Source organism: Python bivittatus, unplaced genomic scaffold, assembly GCF_059951505.1.
Source record: "Python bivittatus isolate LINGU-HERP-01145 unplaced genomic scaffold, Pbiv_v1 ctg000200_np1212, whole genome shotgun sequence".
NCBI classification, from domain to species: Eukaryota; Metazoa; Chordata; class Lepidosauria; order Squamata; family Pythonidae; genus Python; species Python bivittatus.
The window spans coordinates 16,020,701-16,039,888 of record NW_028277040.1 but is presented as its reverse complement, the minus strand read 5'-3'; the positions used below and the strand labels follow the sequence as shown (position 1 = coordinate 16,039,888).

At 39.8% G+C, this 19,188-nt stretch overlaps 1 protein-coding gene across 1 annotated transcript in view; it reads left to right on the top strand.

The window, feature by feature from the left end:
- The window catches only part of ZNF804A (zinc finger protein 804A), a 70,395-nt gene extending 52,133 nt beyond the window's left edge, over positions 1-18,262 (top strand). Inside the window, exon 4 of the mRNA XM_088135820.1 lies at positions 2,087-18,262. Within this exon, the coding sequence (XP_087991946.1) occupies positions 2,087-5,333 (3,247 nt within the window). The 3' untranslated portion in view covers positions 5,334-18,262. The remainder of the gene's footprint in view (positions 1-2,086) is intronic.
- The last annotated feature ends 926 nt before the right edge of the window (positions 18,263-19,188 follow it).

Here is a 19,188-nt window from a genome sequence, read left to right as displayed (position 1 = left end):
AAATCCTTCTGCTTTTATGTTTACTGGTTCTTACTCAGTTTTATAACCACCACCACCACCACCACAAAAGCTTTGCAAATTATTTCAAAAGAGGAGAGAGTTTCAGTAAATATTGCTGGAATTCTCACAGGTAGCATATGCTATTTTTACATTTTTACAGTTGCAGCCATACCACCTTCTGCCATTTCCAAGGGAAGATGTCATAAGGGAATTCCTCCCATTGGGCTTTCTCAGTGGCAGTGCTGTTATTGGAAAGGAGGGTACTCTTTCCCTTGGAGGAATTGTCTACCTAGCCAGCATTCCTTGATTGGGAGTTCACAATCACAACAAGGGAACAGGGGGTAAAATAGGAACAGGGAAATCTTACAAGGCAGCTGGTGAGCCTGTGGAACTGATTAGCTGCATTAAATGAGAGTTGTTTAGCTAATGGAGGTAAGCTGTATGTTTCAATTTTGGTGAAGGGGTTGCATGTTTGCTTGCTTGCCAAGCATGTGGTCGGAGGGTGAGGAGCTTACCACTGCAGCGGATTCACTGATCAGTGATTAGTTAGATCAGGCAAAAGTTCAGCCCCCAATTGCACTCTTTGGAAAGAGCAGAGGCAATTGGAAGCTAACAGCCAGAGAGAGCAAAGGGGAGGGTAAACAGGAGCTGAGGAGTTTTTTTAAGGGAGTTTAACAGGGGAGGAAACATGCTCACCGTCCCACCTTGAGACGCTAAGTATCAAAGTCAGTGTAGCTCCTAGATGAGGAAGCCAGGGCCCCAAACTCTCAACATACAATTTAGGGACTACTTTTTAGGTAAAATGGTTCCTAAAGAAGTAGGATGCAAAGATATCAACAATAACTAGTACAAAACCAGTGAGTGTGAAGACCTCCAGAAAGATCTCTCTGAAACTGGATGAATTGTCAACCAAATGGCAAAGGGTCTAAGTAAGTGTAAAGTGATGCATAAATCACCCCTTTGGTCACAGTGGACAGCTCAATAAAAGTGTCACTATAGCATCTGGCAGTTGTGAAAAAGGCAAATTCCATTCTTGGGACCATTGGGAAAGGGACTGAAAGTAAAAGTGCTGACCCTTATGCAACTCTATGGTGCATTTGCAGCTGGAGTACTTTGTTTGGTTCTGGTTATCACTCTTGTGGGGGGGGGGAATAGAATTGGGAAAAGTGCACAAAAGAGCAACCAAAATGAAGAGAGGGCTCAAATACTTTTTGTACAAGAAAAGGCTACTGTGTTTGGGGCTCCTTCACTTGGAAAAACAGTGACAGAGAAGGGGGATGATTCATCTGGATAGATTCACGCATGGCATGGACAAAATGGTTTAAGAAACATTTTTCTCCCTCTTTCCAAACACTAGGGATCCGATGAAGCAGAGTGGAAGGAGACTGCAAACAGATAAAAGGAAACACTTCTTTTCAGGACACACAATTAATTTGTGGAAATCATTGCAACATGACAGAGTGAAAGCCATTTAAAAGGGGATTGGATAAATTCATGGAGGGTAGATTCATCATGGGTTATTAGTCTTGAAGGCTCAGTGTTATTTTGGGGCTGAGGGGAACCTTAATTCCAAATAGCAGTGCAGGAGAACAATGATGGCAGAGGGGGAAGGTCTCCATTTCTTTCTTGAGAGCACCACAGTGGCATCTAATAAGTCACTTTGAGAAACAAAATTCTGAACTAAATGGGTTCGACCTGATCCACCATGGCTGCTCTTATGTTCTTATCCACTTATCTGCTACCAGCTTCTCTGTCCAGAAATGTGGAAAGGGAATTAATGCTCAGCTGTATGAAGAATCAGCATCAACTTCTGGTAACAGAAGTTATGAATTACTAATAACTACTCTGTAAAAGCCTAAGGAAAGTTTGGGTACAACACTCTTTAGAAATCAAGGAACGTCAGTATATGAATAGTTTTTGCCTCTAAACTGTCAGGATTATGTTGGTTATAAAAGAAAAAGTTTATTTATTCTATTTGTATGGTAAAAGAAAACAGTATTGCTGCATTGTTAGTTGAGCATTTCACATGCTTTTGAATTCAATATGATTTGCACTGATAGAAAAGTTTTGTTTTGTTTTGTTTCAGTGCTCCAGGGAGTGGTCCTATGTTCAGATCCACCACGGTTATGGTCCGAGATAATTTTAATGAAATTCCTCAGTGTGCTCTCATTGACTCTACCAAAAAGGAACAAGAGTTCAACTTTGCACTGTTGCACAGTTCAAAGACTGCTAGTGATGTTGCATCTGTGGCTCCACTGATGCCTGATACTACAACTAACAGTGGACCAGATATTAAGCTTGGAGATCAAGTGCAGGGACTCCATGGACATAAAGTAGGCTTTTCTTTTGCATTTCCAAAGAAAGCATCCATCAAACTAGAATCATCAGCTGCTGCTTTCTATGAATATAATGATGAAACATCAGCTGAACATGGAGTTAGTCGAAGAAGCCGATTTGTTCCTGGGCCTGGCAATCTTCCAGTCTCATCAGCAGAAGAAATAGCCTTGTGTTTTGATGAGAAACCTAGTTCCATTACTCCACTGATGGAGAAACATGATGTTGACAATGTGGAGTCAATCCCAGCAGAAGACTCAAATGAACCACCCACCGAAGGGAATGGGATACAGCAGGCCCCAGAATTAAGACACCCTGTTTCTCATTTAAAAGGGCCTGGGCTTGTTGAATCAGACAGCTGTGGCACTGAGACAGATTCTTCAGCTTTACCTGATGAAATGCTAACCAGACGAGTTTTTGGGAGCCAAGCCCTTCCTGTGGAAAGCAATGGTAATGAGCACGTGGGAAATGAATGTGCAGTTCTACCTGTGAATGAAGAGCATTTATCACAATACGATATCCAAGAGGAAAATGACCCAAATGTTAGCAATGATTCACTCGCTTCTGAAGTTGAAATGAAAGAATGCATATCTGATGGGCCAATTCCAGCCAATTCTGAAGGGGAAAGGAGAGCTCTGCCTAATAAACAAATGCCATCAAAAAGGCTTTGTGACCCATTTGTTCCTGTACTTAACAAACATGGATACACCATCCTTCAGTGGCCATGTGAGATGTTACTTTACACAAACACAGAGCCATCTATTTCATACAGTTGTAATCCTTTATGTTTTGACTTCAGGTCATCAAAATCAAGTGAATCCCTGGAGAAAAATAAACAGCCGTCAAATATGCCTAATTCAACCCATAAGGCTGAATCTAGCCAGGATTTGGACTGCAATCATCCAGATGAATCTCTTTCAGTGGATACTGATTGTGCGGCTGTGGCACAGATTCCTTCAGCAGAAAGCTGTGCTCTTGAGAAAAAACAAGATGAATTTTGCTTAGATCCTTCACAGTCAACTGGAAAAAAAGAAAAATATCACAACTTTCTGAAATCTGCCAATGAACAAGAAAACAAAGGCTGGAACAAAAGGACACACGAAAAATGGTTTTATAGGAATAGGAAGAGGAAAAGGAGGAGAAAGCAATTTTATCACCATTATGAGGAAATGACCGAGCTCAGTGCTGAAATTTCTCCGGTAGCTAAACAGCAAAATAATTTTATTGATATTGATAAACATCAGAAGCTTCATGGTACTTTGGAACAAGGCATAAATGAAAGTCAGTCAAGAGATTTAGTTTTGCAGCAATTAGAGGAAACAGCCAAAATACCTGAGAAGGAAGATCATGATTATCCTGGGACCATATCTATAACCACACAAGTCCATAGGACCCAAAGTCCTCAGACAGTTTGGAACACAAGTGACAAAAGGGATTGTTGCATTAATTCTAACCATCTATGGATAAAGAACAAGCCAGTCAGTCACAGACAATCAAATAAAGCAGGATCTAATTCTGGAAGATGCAACTCAGTTTACTCTAGACCATTTTGTAACTGGACTACCAGAAGACAATGCAGTAACCCAGACCATAAACATTTAAGCCATTATCCTGATAAAAAGTGCACAAATCAGGCACAACCCATAAAGAGAGCCTATCATTCTGTCATTGATGAACCAGAAAGATCGCACAGAAAGCGAAGATATCATATCCACTCTTATTCTTCAGATGAAAGTTCAGCGGCACAAACCTGTTTCTCAGAAGAGAATGTCAGGCAGTTAAGCAAATTAGCAGTAGCTTGTAAGCCTAAACGGAAACGAAGGAGAAAAAGAACAAGGATTCATGATATATTTATAGAGAAGAGACCAAGAAGGAATATCAGTGTCAGATCTCCAACAGAAGTTGTGAAGTTTGAGGATTCTCCCAGAAAATCAACTGAAGAAAATCTAGAGCAAACAAGTTCCCATTCCAACACAGATTATGCAAAAAACATAGAAAACAAAGTGCAGCCAGTCAGAAGTCAAACAGACTCACCATCTGAACATCTAGTTTCATCAGAAAATATCCAAGGCTCAAACTCTTCCATCTCAGAGCCTACTCCCTGTCTGGAAGAATCCAGATCTTCTTCTTCTCCTGTTACTGAACACAGCATTTCAGCAGTAGGGAAATCCAGGGACATGCTGGAAGGACGAAAACACAAAAATGTGAGTGTTCCTGAAATTCAGGCTTCTCTTAAAATGTCCACCTTGGAAAGAAATCCAAACCAACTTCCTCCTAAAGCCTTTCTGTGTCATGATGAAGTTGCCGAGACTACACCTCAAGAGAAGCGAAACCCATCGGCTAACGAGTGGCTGAAGTATGCCCCCGATATATTGAACAGTATGCCTCCTTTGCACTTGAAGGAAACCCACGTGAACAGCCATGCTTTCTTAACCACAGAACAGATTCTCACCCCGTTCACCTTCCCTGAACATGCGCTGCTCTTGCCTACAGAAACCCATGACAAATTCAAGGATCTGCAGCTTGAGGCCTACCACCAGATCATCCAGCAAAACATGCTAGCTAGTAAGATGAAGCTGACCTTCCCTCCAGCAGCACTGCAACCTTCCAGTGCTGCCCTCCCGCCTCTCCCCTTGCAACAGCAGCCTCTGTGTTCTACCTCTGTCACCATGATCCACCACACTGTTCTTCAGCAGCATGCGGCGGCGGCAGCCGCTGCTGCGGCTGCCACAGCAAGTACATTTAAGGTCCTCCAGCCTCACCAGCAATTTCTTTCCCAGGTCCCAGCTCTTTCACGTGTCCCTTTACCTCATTTGTCAGTTGGGCCAAGGCTTTGCCCGACGGGCCACACAACCATGGTTGGTCCACCACAGTTGCCGGTCATTCCAGCTTCGGTTCTCCACTCAAGCCATCTGGCTTTTCCTCCTTTGCCACACACTCTGTTCCCATCCCTCTTGTCCCCACACCCTGCTGTCATTCCATTGCAGCCCCTCTTTTAGGACCCGCTGAACAGTTTAAATGAATGGGCAAGTCCTAAATTGAAGGAACACCAACTCCGTTGATCAAAATCCAGAAGAAATCCCTCTACCAGTAGCCTAAAATGAAAAGGTTACTAAAGCCCCTGGACTGGGAATTGATTTGCTATTGGATTAACAATGCAAATATTTATGTGTAAAGTGCAGATTCATAATAAAGTTAAGGCACTGAATAGTCTTTATATAGATATAGATATAAATGTATGTATGTATGAAGATCATGATTTAAAATATGTTAACATGTATATAAACTATATTTATAGTACTGTAAGTTATGTTGTAAAGTATGCACCTTGTTTTTTTAAATATATTTGTGTATTTGCACCTAAGTAATGTTTAGACAAAGCTGATGCACTATGTTTTGTACAACATTCCTTATAAACATAAATATAGTGAGAAACTTTCTCTTGCAATAATTTTCATTTGTTATGAATTTAAAGTTGTTCTTGTTTTTTAAAAAAGCATTTACTCTTAGCTTCACGTATAGTTCTTTTCTGCTGTTTAAACAGTAGGCTCTCCTAGATTTGGATAATCAAATTTCTAAGCCTACTGTGATTTATCATTGAGGCTTGGAGGTAAAATCCTTAAGGGGAGCAATCTTACTGAGTGGAGGACAAAGGGTAATTGATCTGATTGTATTTTGTGGGTCGAGACAAATAATGCCCAATGTGTTATATGCCTGAGTGGCTAACGTTAAAAAAAACAAAAAAATCCAGAGAAAAGCAGGAACGTAGAAACGAAGGAGATTCTTTATTTCAGTCAACAACCAGCATATGGGCACACAGAACTATTCCAAAATCTAGCTCTAGCCAAGTTGTTACCCCTCTGGTTTCTCTAACTCCTTTTCTATGTGGTTGTTTTAAAAAACCCCAAGCCAGAGTGAGAAATTGGGTAATCCAATATAGCCTCCCTATGATTTATTCTGCCCACCACAAGCAGCCTGTTACAGCCAAGGGAACTGCTGTCGATTCGGTATTGTCCATACCTATGTTGAAAATAGCTAAACTTATTCCTAATTACTGTTCCATCAATGCACTCCACACCAGTTGTACAGATAACAGAGACTGGTTCATCATGGGGGTTCTGAAAAGGTCAGTTATCCCACCTTAATCAATTAGAAATATTTGCCAGCGAATCACTATATTATTTTTTCCTGCCAATAAGAAACAGAATGAACTGTAATCTTGACAGCAAGTGCTGGCTGTATATTCCTAAAGATCATAGTGGTGGGTAGAAAACTCACAAGACAGATAATTGGCTTTCGGTTTAAATATATAAAGTCTTAAGTTGTGCCTGTTCTCTGGTAACTACAGTTTTCTTGGTAATAATACAAAAGTAGTTTGTCTTTGCTTTTTTGTCTAAGATTTTTTAATTATTATTATTTCTCTGTCTAGCCTATATTTTTTGGGCTCTCCCATCCAAATACTCACTTGTTCCAACCCTACTTAGCTGTTCAACATTGGTTAAGATGGGCTTTCCATTTGGTAGGTATGAAATCTGTTTCTGTTTTAAATCAGATTTATGGGCAGAAATTATTTAGGCAGATGAAAGGAGTTATCCAAAAAAGAACAAGTGAGTAGGTAATATCAAATTACTCTCAATAGATTTTGAGTAGAGAGGAGAAAATTGAATAGGGTGGTGGTGGCAGCATTTGGAACAAGCTACAGTGACATCAAAATGACAACAGGTAATATAATCACAGAAAGGGCACCATTGTATCTGTGCCACAACATCTGACGCAAATATGTAAGCCATGGTATTTGCGTGATGTCATCACAAGCGTGTCATTTGTCTCCCATCCCCCTGTGCAAGCATCCATGGGCACCAGTATAATTATTGTTGTAGAAAGAGAAGAAGAAATGGTTCATGGAAAATTCTTTTGTTATTTGGTTCTTTGCTTGCAGTTGTACTTATTCTGCACTCTCTTTCCAAAGGAAAACTCGGTGAGAGATCTAGCCCCAATCTGAGCGACTACAGGCACAGTCCATTGCCACTGGTGGTGCTGACTGGAACTGATGAGAGTTGAGCTCCAAAGCCTCTGGATCACAGACACAATACTTTTTATTAGCGTTCTTTTTAAACATAGACCCTGAGCCGCCAGCACCTGTACAATAGGGAAGCATGGAGAAATCAAACGTGTGTAAGAACCAGCCCTTACCTCTGCATTCAGGAGTACTATTGCAAGAACAGTAGCATCCTTATACTTGACACTGCTCCTTAAATAGACACATCCTTTACAACATTGTATCACAACTTAGACCTTTTTTTAATCTGGATTTTTCTTAGGCTCACACTGCCACTCATATATTCAAAACAGATCAGCTCTTGTTTTGTCTCTAGTATTCCTCTCACTTTGTTTATACTACATTTATTCACTTCATGTGGTGCTTGGAATGACTAATCAACTAAAGAGAAAATGACACAGTCATAATCAAAAAGTTAAAACACAAAAGCTAACAGGACCTTTGCATTGCTACTGTTCAACACATACTTGTTTGCCTTGCCGGTTAGGATATGACATCGCAGGTTTCTTAGTTTTCTCAATTCCCGTCCAAATGTGGTGGTGGTGGTGGAACTGAGAACAAAAGAGGTAGACCAGAAGTATTCACCTTTTCAGATTTCAGTTTGGCCTCTGGGTCCCAAAAGTTGGGGCTGGGGGAAGCCTGGTGGCTTTCAGCAAATCTTTGGCCAACAGCCAAAAGAATGTGCAATTGGGCCCAAACTAGATATTAAAATAGTTGATTAAATAGTTTGTCAGTAAATAATATGATAAACCAAAGTACTGTGTTTAATTTTCAAATGGGTTTTTCAATATTCTCATTTACTGATATTCTTTAGGCTGCAATCCTATACAATCTCTTCCTTCAGGGACAGAGGGAGAAGCTGACCTTCAGAGCTGAAGATCTAAATTCAAATCTTTGTTCCCAGCCACTGGAAAAATATAACAATTCTTGTCCAGTATTTGTTATGCTGGCTTGTTAGTTTGGCTGAGTTGTACCCACCTTGAGAGTGGTGCAGAAGATTTGCTTAGATAACATATGGATTTTCAGGATCCATAGCCACCTGATCCTCAGAAGGTGCTGATACATGTTCTAACCATGGTTTCGCTAGAAGGTCATCCATATCCTCCCTCCCTCCCCCAGGAAGCAGGGGAAGTGGAAATCCACTCTTCCTTCTTTTCCACTTTGCAGGGTTTATACTACCATGGGTTTGGATCCTCCAGGACACTGGTTATCAGGATAGGATTGCTCTGTAACCCTATCTGACTAAGAGCTCTTCCACAGACCCCCAACATTATGCTATCTATCTTCCTGTCCTTGAGATAGAAGTGGAAAACCACTGCCCACCCCAGGGGTCCTTTTGTCCTGCCTTGAAAACAAGGCCAGAAAATTTGCTACTTTCACACAATGGAAGGAAGCAGTTGCTGCAGTTGCAGTCAGAGGAACCAGGAGAAGAGAAGGGCTTCTTTGCTTGCCTCTCTTCCTATTTGCCCCAGGTGGGAGTCCCTTGCTGTTTCCCGTCATGGAATGCAGCGGTAAGGGCAGGGATCGCTGTAGTAGGAAGAAGTAGAAGTTAATAGTAGGAATATTACATTCATGGAATACTTCCAACATGGTTGGGATTCCTATCAAAGCAAAAAGAAAACTTTAGTTGCCAGGCAAGATTCTACTCTCTCTGGCAGCCAAAGGAGAAATGGCCATAGAGGCAGGGCACTGTGTGGGAAGAAGGAAGGGTTGATCTTGGAGTGGCCAATTGGAGCCCTGAAGGTTGCTGATTACCCTCATGCTTGTCCCCCTTGCAAATCCTTGCCAAAAACAAAACCCCTCCCCCCCACAGAAAAATCCACTGGAAAACCAAATTTCTGCCTGGACTGTTTTCATCCAGCTTCAGTTTGCCTCAGTGGCAGGCTGGCTCCAAGGTAGAAGCTCTAGTGTGATGACCCCCCCCCACTAACTGGTAAATAGGTCTTCTTAGAACCAGGTCAAGGGGGCTGCATGGATGACCCTAAACCTGCAAACATAAGTCCAGTGGACTTACTTCTAGGTAAGTGGGAATACAAATTCAGCTTGAAACCAACTTTGAAGAAGCACCCAATTACAAGAATATCAGCTATGCTGGAATTCTACTGTCAGTTTCCATATTTTTAAGTATTTTTACTCAGAATTATGCTGCCAAGCTTTAGAGAAGTTTAGCAAGCTTTGGTTTTGTTTTGTTTTTTTCAAAGCTTCTTTTTCTTTAAATCTCCTGGGTCCATAGAATTAATTAATCTTTGGATTGCAATGATAAACTAAATGAGATTATAGATTTTGTTAAATTGCTACTTGTTCCCAAAACAGCAATATGGGCAACTGATTGAAAAGTTAATATGTTCCACCCAAATGAAAATGAAAAATATAATTTTTTAACTCCTTGACCTTGGAAAAGAGTAATCTGACTATTCCACAAATATTTAAGAGGTTTGTAATTACTCAGACAACATGTAGTATAAAATAAGAGTTTGAACAAAGTTTTGTTTTGTATTTTGCTAGAATCAGAATCCCCTCCTTAGGTAGCTTTTAATTTGTCACAAACTGCCACATTATGCAAGGTGGAAAGAATTAATAGCATAAGCCTAAAATCAAATACATCTAGCTAAAGGCTTATGTACAGTTATTGGTGACTACAGAAGGTCTAAACAATTGGAAATTCACTAGACAGCATAAACCAAATTCCCTACCTATCATGGTCTGATATGTTTGAGAACCCAAGCATTATTAGCAGCCACAGTCAGACAAAAATAGATTTACTGGGCCACCAAAGCAGTGGTGTTGGGGAGGGGGGGAGCAAAAAAGTCAAGATGGTTGCAGCAACACGATCAAAGCCATGCCTCTTTTATATGTTAATGCACATTAAAGGGGCAAGAGTTCAATTGTGCCACAGTGGCCACCATCTTGATCTTTTTGACCTCCACTGCAGATAGCCACTACATCGAAGATAACTTTTGGATTATATTTGTCTTGCTGTTTTCCCAATTTTATGAGCTAAGTTTCTCCATTGTGGTACCCTAAGATACCTTACACTTTGATTCCCATCAGTCTCAAAGTGGAGGATTATGGAATTTGTAATCCAAAAATATGGAGGGCATAGTATTGGAGAAGTCTTGCTGAAAACAGTAAAGAAAATTCTGTAGATGTGATGTTGTAGGAATATCTTTGGTAAAGCTATAGCAATGTGACACTTTGCAAATAGTAGAATAAATGTCACTTCCTCTCACTATTTACTACTATTACTGTACCTGAAAATTGACTATGTCTTTCTGAGATGAAATGTCATTCACATTAATGCACAAGCCACTTTTTAACAATGAATCTTTTACCAATCCATAGTGGCCTGTTTTCCACTTGATGTTAGGCCACAATATATTAGATCCAAAAGTTACATTAATCCAACAACAAGCACATCATAACACAATTTACTATTAAGTGTGATCTAGCTGGTCTCCAGTTGTATTGGTAATGTTTTGCTGAGGATTCATGCAAATATGGCAATTTGAAAAAATCTGCTAAAATAGTAGACATTTCTTGACATAAACTGCCTTGCATTTCATGGATTTAAGCTGGCCTAGAAGGAAGCTTTTTTTCATTTAGAAAGGGTCAGTTGTATAAGTTCAAAGGCAGATTGAACAATATCCTTGCCCACCCTTGCCCATATTTATTTATTATATTTATTTTAAAAATGTATCAGCTGTCCCACTCACAATCTGGCACTCTATACAATAATAGAAAGAAAAGAAAGTCATTCCAAAGAAAAGGAAGTCAAAACTTAAAAAGAAAAATGGAAATCAGTGCCATAGAAAGCTGACATGAATTTAAAAAAATAATAATAGAAAAACAATAATAAAATCCACAAGTTATACAGAGGTGGTATCTCTGTGCATGATTTGGCAGACTACAAAAAGGATATCATTTCAGGACGTCATCCTACAAATACGCTACTGTCTTAACAGCCATTTGTGTTTTTCACCTTTTTTGTAAGTGTCTCTCTACTTATTACAGATCTAGATACTGTCAAATACATAAAGATGTTAAAGGAGCTCTGTTTTGCCTTCCTTCCCTTTTTCCTAAGGGGTAAAATGGCTGGCCTGCAAGACACTCTAGAAAGAAAATATGTTAGGCTTGGGGTCCTCCTTCACAATTTTTGAGGTCAAGTGGTTTCCCTGCTTTCAGACAGAAATGGAGTGGCATAAAGTCTCCTTGTCTTTCATAAAGCAGAAATCTAATGAAAACAGTGAGTGGCCCATTGAAATATCTTCCTTGGTGGGTAGTTGTTTTTTTTAAAAAAAATCGTAACTGATGGATTTAATCTGTTACCTATTGTTTATTCCAGTATTTCTCATGTTTTTTCTACCAGGGCCAATTTTGTTCCTGAACCAAAATCCAGAGGCATACTTCCATTTACATCAATAATAATAATAATAATAATAATAATAATAATAATAATAATAATAATAAACCATCAAACAACATCTGCCTATCCGAGGTCCTTGGGAAGGACTTGATAGGTGAATAAAAATGCCAAATCCAGTCTAAACATCTAGCTGACTGTGACCAACCATAATACACCATATACATATATAATTAGAAATGTCAGATATTTTCCCTGAGACTCTAGGTTACCATAATCTTGTTAATTCACTCTGTCACCACTCTTGCCAGCTAACCTCTGCCTGGCTTTACCTGGCTTCTCCAGGTAAACAGATACTTCAAGATTCAGTGACACTTGTCACCTGTAGCATAGACAGCATTAAAAATACCTGGTACATCCTTATTTTCCCCATTTGGATATTTGGTGTTCCAACTCCAAAGTGAATACATCCAAAACAGATTAATCCAACAGAGTATAATTAAAACCTTGGTTGTGACCTACTAGCATACTAATTTAAATAACATTTGAAATATATCCATGCTGTTTCCACTGCTGTCTATTTTCTCCAATACCTGTATATATGATAACATCCAACATATCTAATATATGTCCCCCTACTATAGAGTTTTATCATATTATTTCAACTATTTTCTATCAACTTTAGAGACAGTTTTTATAAAGCAGGTTGTATATAAAATGTCATTAATTGCATAAGAAATTAATGTGACTTGCTATACAATATGTATATAAACATTTTGTAGAGCATTCTGGATTTATGTAATACAGCAATTAGATGCTTAAACATGTTTTTCTGATAGCTTTCAGTCTCTTTTTTTCTTTTGGCCCTTTTTAAAGATTTAATCCTCTCTGGTTTGTCAGCTAGTGACATATTTCGAGTTTCTTAGGATTTATATTAACAAATAAGGCCTAGATCTTTTTTGTATTTTTATTTGTAAAACAAATAAAATTGTACTGCTGTATGAATGATATGATTTTTTGTTCAAGTCTTCAGTGCTGAAATTTCAAAGACATTTTCTACTTGGTACATAGCTTATACATCACCAACATAATCCAGTCGAGAAAACCTGAACACAAACGGGGCTTTTACCTGGCCTACTATCAAAGATTTCTATTTTTTTTTACTTTCTACGACCAAAGATTTTTTACAAGCCTACATAGTTCATCTGTTCTTTGAACAGCAGTAGAATGTTCTATCTTCTGTATTTCAAATCCTCCTGAATCAGTGCTGTATGATACAAATCTAGGTAAAGAAACCACTATGGAGAAAAACTTGCACATAAGATTTTATGAATAATTTCTCTTAATTTCAATAAAAAATCTGTTCAGATCTCTAAATCTGAATTTGAGGGCAGGTTATCTTTGATAGCTGGGGGCATACTTATTGTTTTTTTAGGACCAAAGTCATGGTTGATGGAAAACCATAAAGACTATGGCAATCACCTAAGCAGAGCTGGTGTTTTTGCCTGCTTGTTTGTTTAATCCTAGAATTTGGAAGGCGTTGGAGGAATTTTCTCAACTTCTCAAGCAACTGATGTACATGTAGCTATGAATCATGTAATGAATGTATCAGTAAGTTATGGGTTCACCAAAGCATTTGACAAAATCTCCCAAGAGCTTCTGGTAGAGTTGATGAGAAACTGTGGGCTGTACTTATGCTGCCATTAGATGGCAACAGTGCTTGATGAAAAATCATACCCAACGCATATTACATTCATATGTCCACATCAAGCTTGAGGGAAGTGGCAAGTGGCATACTACAGGGTTCCATTCTAGACCTTGCACTATTCTCTCTCTCTCTCTCTCACTTGGGTGAGAGGTTAGAAAATATGATTATCAAATTTGCAGACATCAAAAAGATGTTGGGGGATAGCAAACACCTTAGAGGGCAATATCAAAATTCAGGAGGATGTTGATACACTGGAAGAATGGGTAGAAACCAGCAAGATGAAGTTCAGTGGGGAGAAATGCATAGTCCTACACTTGAGTAGGAAAAATCAAAGGCATGAGTATAGGATGCAGGGAGGAAAACATACTGTGTAACAGTATATATGAAAGATCTGTATTTCTTGGTGAATCATAAGCTACACATGAGCCAAGAGTGTGATAAAGCAGCAGCAGCAGCAGCAGCAGCAGCAGCAGCAGCAGCAGCAGCAGGAGGAGGAGGAGGAGGAGGAAGAAGAAGAAGAAGAAGAAGAAGAAGAAGAAGAAGAAGAAGAAGAAGAAGAAGAAGAAGAAGAAGAAGAAGAAATAATGTTAGCTTGCATCAACAGAAGTAAAGTGATCAAGAGGTCATTCATCCTTCCTATACTGTATTGGCCACAGCACACCTAGTATATTGCATCTAATCTTGGGCACCACATATTTGGCAGAATGTTGACAAACTGTCCAAAGGACAACCAAGTTGATAATGGTCCTTAAAAGAAAAACATATGAAGAACAGTTGGAAACATTGAGTATGTTTAACCTGGAGAGGAGAAAACTTCAGGGAGTCATGATAGCTGTGATTATCTGAAGACATGTCATGTAGAGAGGATGAGGCAGAATTGTTCTATAAGACAGGATGAGAAACAGAGGGTTTAAATTACAAGTAGATTTTGGCTGAACAACAGGAAAATTTCCTAATGGTAAAAGCTGCTCATCAATGGAAGGGACTGTCTCAAGAGGTGAGGTACTTTCCTTCACTAGAGATGGTTCAATAGGGGCTGGATGGCCATCCATTGAGGTTTCTGTAGTAATAGATTCTTGTATTGGGCAGGAAGTTGGACAGTGTTTCCTAACCTTTAAGATGTCTATGAGTGTAGACTCTAACTCATAGAATTCTTAGCAATGTCCATGCTGCCTGGGGACTTATGGGAGTGGAAGTCCATATGTCTTAAACTTGCCAAGGTTGGGAAATGCTGGACTAGATGATCTCTAAGGTACTTACTATCCCTTACATTCAATGATTCAGTGAAAAATCATCACAGATCACATAACACATAAAGAGCCTACATGGCAATTCAACCAATGGCCTACTTTTCAATTGAAACAATTATCCAACATGCCCCCAAGGGTATATGTTTGAAATGAAAGTTAAATATTACCTATGAACCAGGTTCAAGATATACTTATTAGAGCCGTGCAGCACTTCATAAATAATTTTGAAAGGTACTTCAGAGCTCACAGAAGCACAAATATAGCACTTTTGTGTTACTCTTGAAAGCAGTGCATTTTTTCCCCATAACTGCAGAGTTGTTTTCTGCATCTGCTATGTGATCCCAGGAAAAGAAACATGTATATTTGCACTCCCTCCACATTCCAGAACATTTTTGGGGTATGAAATCCAAAGTATTGGTTGTCAGTAATTTTCACAATGATTGTGGCAAAAAAGGCCACAATGATTATAATAGTTTTTACCAACTATGCTTTATGTTACACCACAGGAACTATATCAGTCCAATCTTGGTTTCAAAAATTTTCTGGAAAAAAAATTGCATTTTCTTCTGCAACATGATACTATATTTTCCTCTCACTAAATGTTTTCTTATAGCATGTTCTCCAAACTATGCTTGCAAAAAAACAAATCAAAAAACAAGATAATGACAGGCATATTGTATACAGACTACATGAAACAAAGGCTACTTTTCTCTTTTGAGGAAGAATTTAATACAATTATATTTCAGGGGGCAAATTCCAACCTTTCAGTCATTAGAGTACCAAGCCATCATGCCTTCTTTCCTGCATACTCTGTTGCCTCCTTCTTCCCTCTTCAGCAAATTACAAAAAACAGATCTTTTAATTTAGTAATTCAAGTCTCCATCTGCTTAGGTTGCAATGGTTTCACTTCAAAAATGAAGTCTAAGCCCAGGGAGATTTTCCCAATGCCTGTTTAGAAACACTGCAGCCATTTTGCTGGTAGAATTAGGTAACAGAATGGCCTCTGAAGGATGTGATCTGCAAGCAAATATCAGTGGGGTTTTCCCTCTCCATGCCCTAAGATAGAATGGGATTTAATTTCTCAGTGCAGTAAGAAGCAGAATTGTCTTTGCTGCCTTTCTACTGTCCAGTACGCTACATATGTCTCATCCGCCATGTCACAAGTGTGACTCATACATTGCCATCTCCTTCCTTGGCTCTATCAGGTTTCTTCCTCATGCAAATGATGGATATTTCTCTTTTCCAAGAGTCCTCAGAAGAAGTAGAGCAGATGGTTTCATCACGGTACAGACAGGCTCACCTGTACAAAGAGAGAACTTGCTTACCACTAGGGCCCCCCTGCCTGCTTAAGACAGATCCCTGCCTTCAATTTCCTCTTCAGCTAAATGTCCTTAATTTGCCCGCCTTCCAATGTCTAGTGGAAATTAGCTTTATGAAGAAAAAGGGGCAAGAGGCAGGAGAAATCTCTCAGTGTTGCCCCTTAAGGGCCCTCTGTCTTTTGGCAACGTTCACTTCAGATTCAGAATTTCTTTAGCTTCCCTCTTGCTAAGTGGCAGAGGGTTCCTGATGTTTTCCTTCCTTCTTTTCTCTGTTGCTCTACAACCGCCCTATCAGTGCACATTTCTCAACCTGAAGAAACCTCATGAGAAGCATTCCCACATAAAGTCATACCCTGGGATTTAACTGAAATCCAGAAGGCTGCAGCAGGTGTCTCCATGGGGAGGGAGGTGAAAGGGGCAAGAGATGACATGCGCATCATGATATCATGGTAACACTCCACCCCTTATGTAATTGTATACAGTGTCATCAGGCATTGTAAGGTCACCAGGCATATTTCATCATTTCGGCATCCACATGATCAGGGTTTGCTCTAGCCATTTTGGTGGCCTAGACAAAATCATATTCTGGCACCCCCGGTGGTTTGGCTCATCTTTCAATTTTGTTAAGAATTTCAAAAAGGTGCCCTCTTCTTTCTTTTTTAATTCAGGTTTTTGAGCTTTACACTTATGATTTCCAGCCCCAGACAATTTTTTTTTAATTTTCTCAGACATTTTCACCCTATTTATATAGTAAATAATTTTAATTACATCAGCATTGTTATCATACGGCAACAATTCTGCAGAATTATATGTAACCCTCAAGCGGGCGTACTGGCTCACAGAGCGTGCCATTATTGCTTTTCACTTTTTTATTGTGTTTTTGGGAAGTCTTTTCAATTTTGGTGCCCCCTAAAATTTGACGTCCCTAGGCCAGTGCCTACTCAGCCTTAGCCTAAAGTCACTTTAGGCTTTTCCCATGGTTAGGAATGGGCACTTGTATGCTGCAGATTGCTTGGAAGATACATACTTGTAGTATGACAGGCAGCGCCCATATATGTATTCTCCTCAGCCACCTCAAAACTAACATTAGCAAAAACATCCATACTCCACCCAGTATCTTTCACCAAAGGCATTTCTTCTTTGAAAAATTAGCAAAGATGGAAAACATGCTTCCATCAAGTTGAATAATTGCCAGAGGTGTGTGCAAGGCTTTTCTTTCTAACACAAAATAGCATAGATAGGGAAACTGAAGAAATAGTTCTTGGCCTTGCTGGACCCCTGTTATAGGGCAAGGCGTAAATATCTACGCATGAAGAGGGAAAGGTGTGGGGCTACTGAAAGAAAAAATGGAGAGAGTGCAGCTGACACATTTCCTCAGAAAACAATTCAGGGGCTAAATGTAAGCTGTGATACGACTTGAAGGGGAAAATAGTAACAACTCCAGGAAGGCTCATTGCTTTCTTTTATCAAATTCTTCTTAGGAATCGATTTCTCTTTCTCATACACATATGCATATATGACACATATCTATATACAAAGATGCTGCACATAGGCAGCAGTTATAGAGGAGATGGGAATTTCCTGACACAAAGCTGTGTGACATTCACACTAATGGCAGCGGCTCTCAGAAACCTCAGGCAGCAAAAAGATTAATTACCTGCAAAGAGTTCAGAAGCCAACGCCTACTGGAATATGTTCGTCTTCACGCTGAGTAAAAGCTTCCACGCATGAGAACGGCCTGTGTTTGCTTCCTGCAAAGGCCTAAGGATCTAACTGCCTACCTTCACGTTCTCTTACTGAGACGTCACCCTGTGGTGTGCTGCACCTCCGTGAGTTTTCCCCGTAATTTTTCATTATCATGCAGGGTTATGAGGCTTAACACGGATGATGGATTTGATCTGACATAACATAAGCAGCTGCATCAGCAGGACAACAGGAAAGCTTTCTCCAAAAACAGAATCCTGATTCGTGTGAGTTCTTTTTTAAAGCTCCTTGCAATCTATCTTTTAAAAAAGAGATTTTAAAAAAAAATCTGGGAAGGTTATTGTTCTCAAACGACAGTGTGCTGGGCCTGGTAATGTGAAAGCACAAAATTTAATCTGAGCCAGGCCTAATCAGGAGAAGCCTTTAGAAAGTATTTCCCAACCTTCAGTCTTCTGAACTTATTTTCCAGTGCCAAGGTTCAACCCTCAAGAGATAAGGTATAAAAGAATGGCCTAAATCATGTATGGTATAAAGAAATGGGATACCGAGAAGCTTTCCCTCCATTTTTCATCGCACAAAGTTGTGTGCTTGGAGATTTATCCCTCAGACAGTGGTTCTTTAAGTTTTGGAATTTGCTATTGCAAGAAGCAAGAGTGGCCAAAATTGGGAAAAGATGATGCAATTGTATAACCAATATGTCTGCAACAGGGTAAGGAGAATCCACTTAATTTTGAGTAGCCTGGTGGCTAACTGGAGGATGTTCAAGAATTCTAAAGTCAAAGCCACTCTTTGCTTTGATGAGAGGCTGGGAGGGAGTAGAAGAAGTGATACTTTTTTTTTAATTTCAAGGGTATCTTGCCTGGAGCCCTGCAAGAATATGCCTCTTGTGGCTGGGCCAGAGGACTCAGGCACAAAGCCTAGAGAGCCCTGGGAGAATGCAAACCAGGAAGGTAAAGTTGGCGGGGAACAGTTGTGTGAGGGTTTGTTTTTATTTCTGTTCAGTGCTGCATGCCTAGTTTTGGCTAGCTTTGTATCTGTTCTCTGTCTCTGTCTCTGTCTCTCTGTCTTTTCTGTTTGCTGAGACTGTTTACAGATTTTTACATTCCAGCTTTGGTCTGCAGATCTCAACTTCATGTAACCTGTGGCAATTAAACTATTCTCTGCCGCCCCCCCCTCCAGCTCTTGCATTGATTAAAACAAAATCTTTCTTTTCTTGATTACTCCAATGTTGGGTTTGTAGTCTAGTGCCTCAGGTGCCAAATCTGTTTAGGCCTGGTACCCCTGTTTTAAAAGGGGAAAAACTAGAGCCATTCCCTTAGAAGCCAATTTCTGGGGAAGGGGGGGGGGTTCTTTCTGCCCCATCCTGATTCCAGGTGGTGGTAAGGATTGCCCCATTCAAGAATGCAATGAGGCAACATAACTGTCTGTTTGGGCCGAACACTATCAGCTGAGGG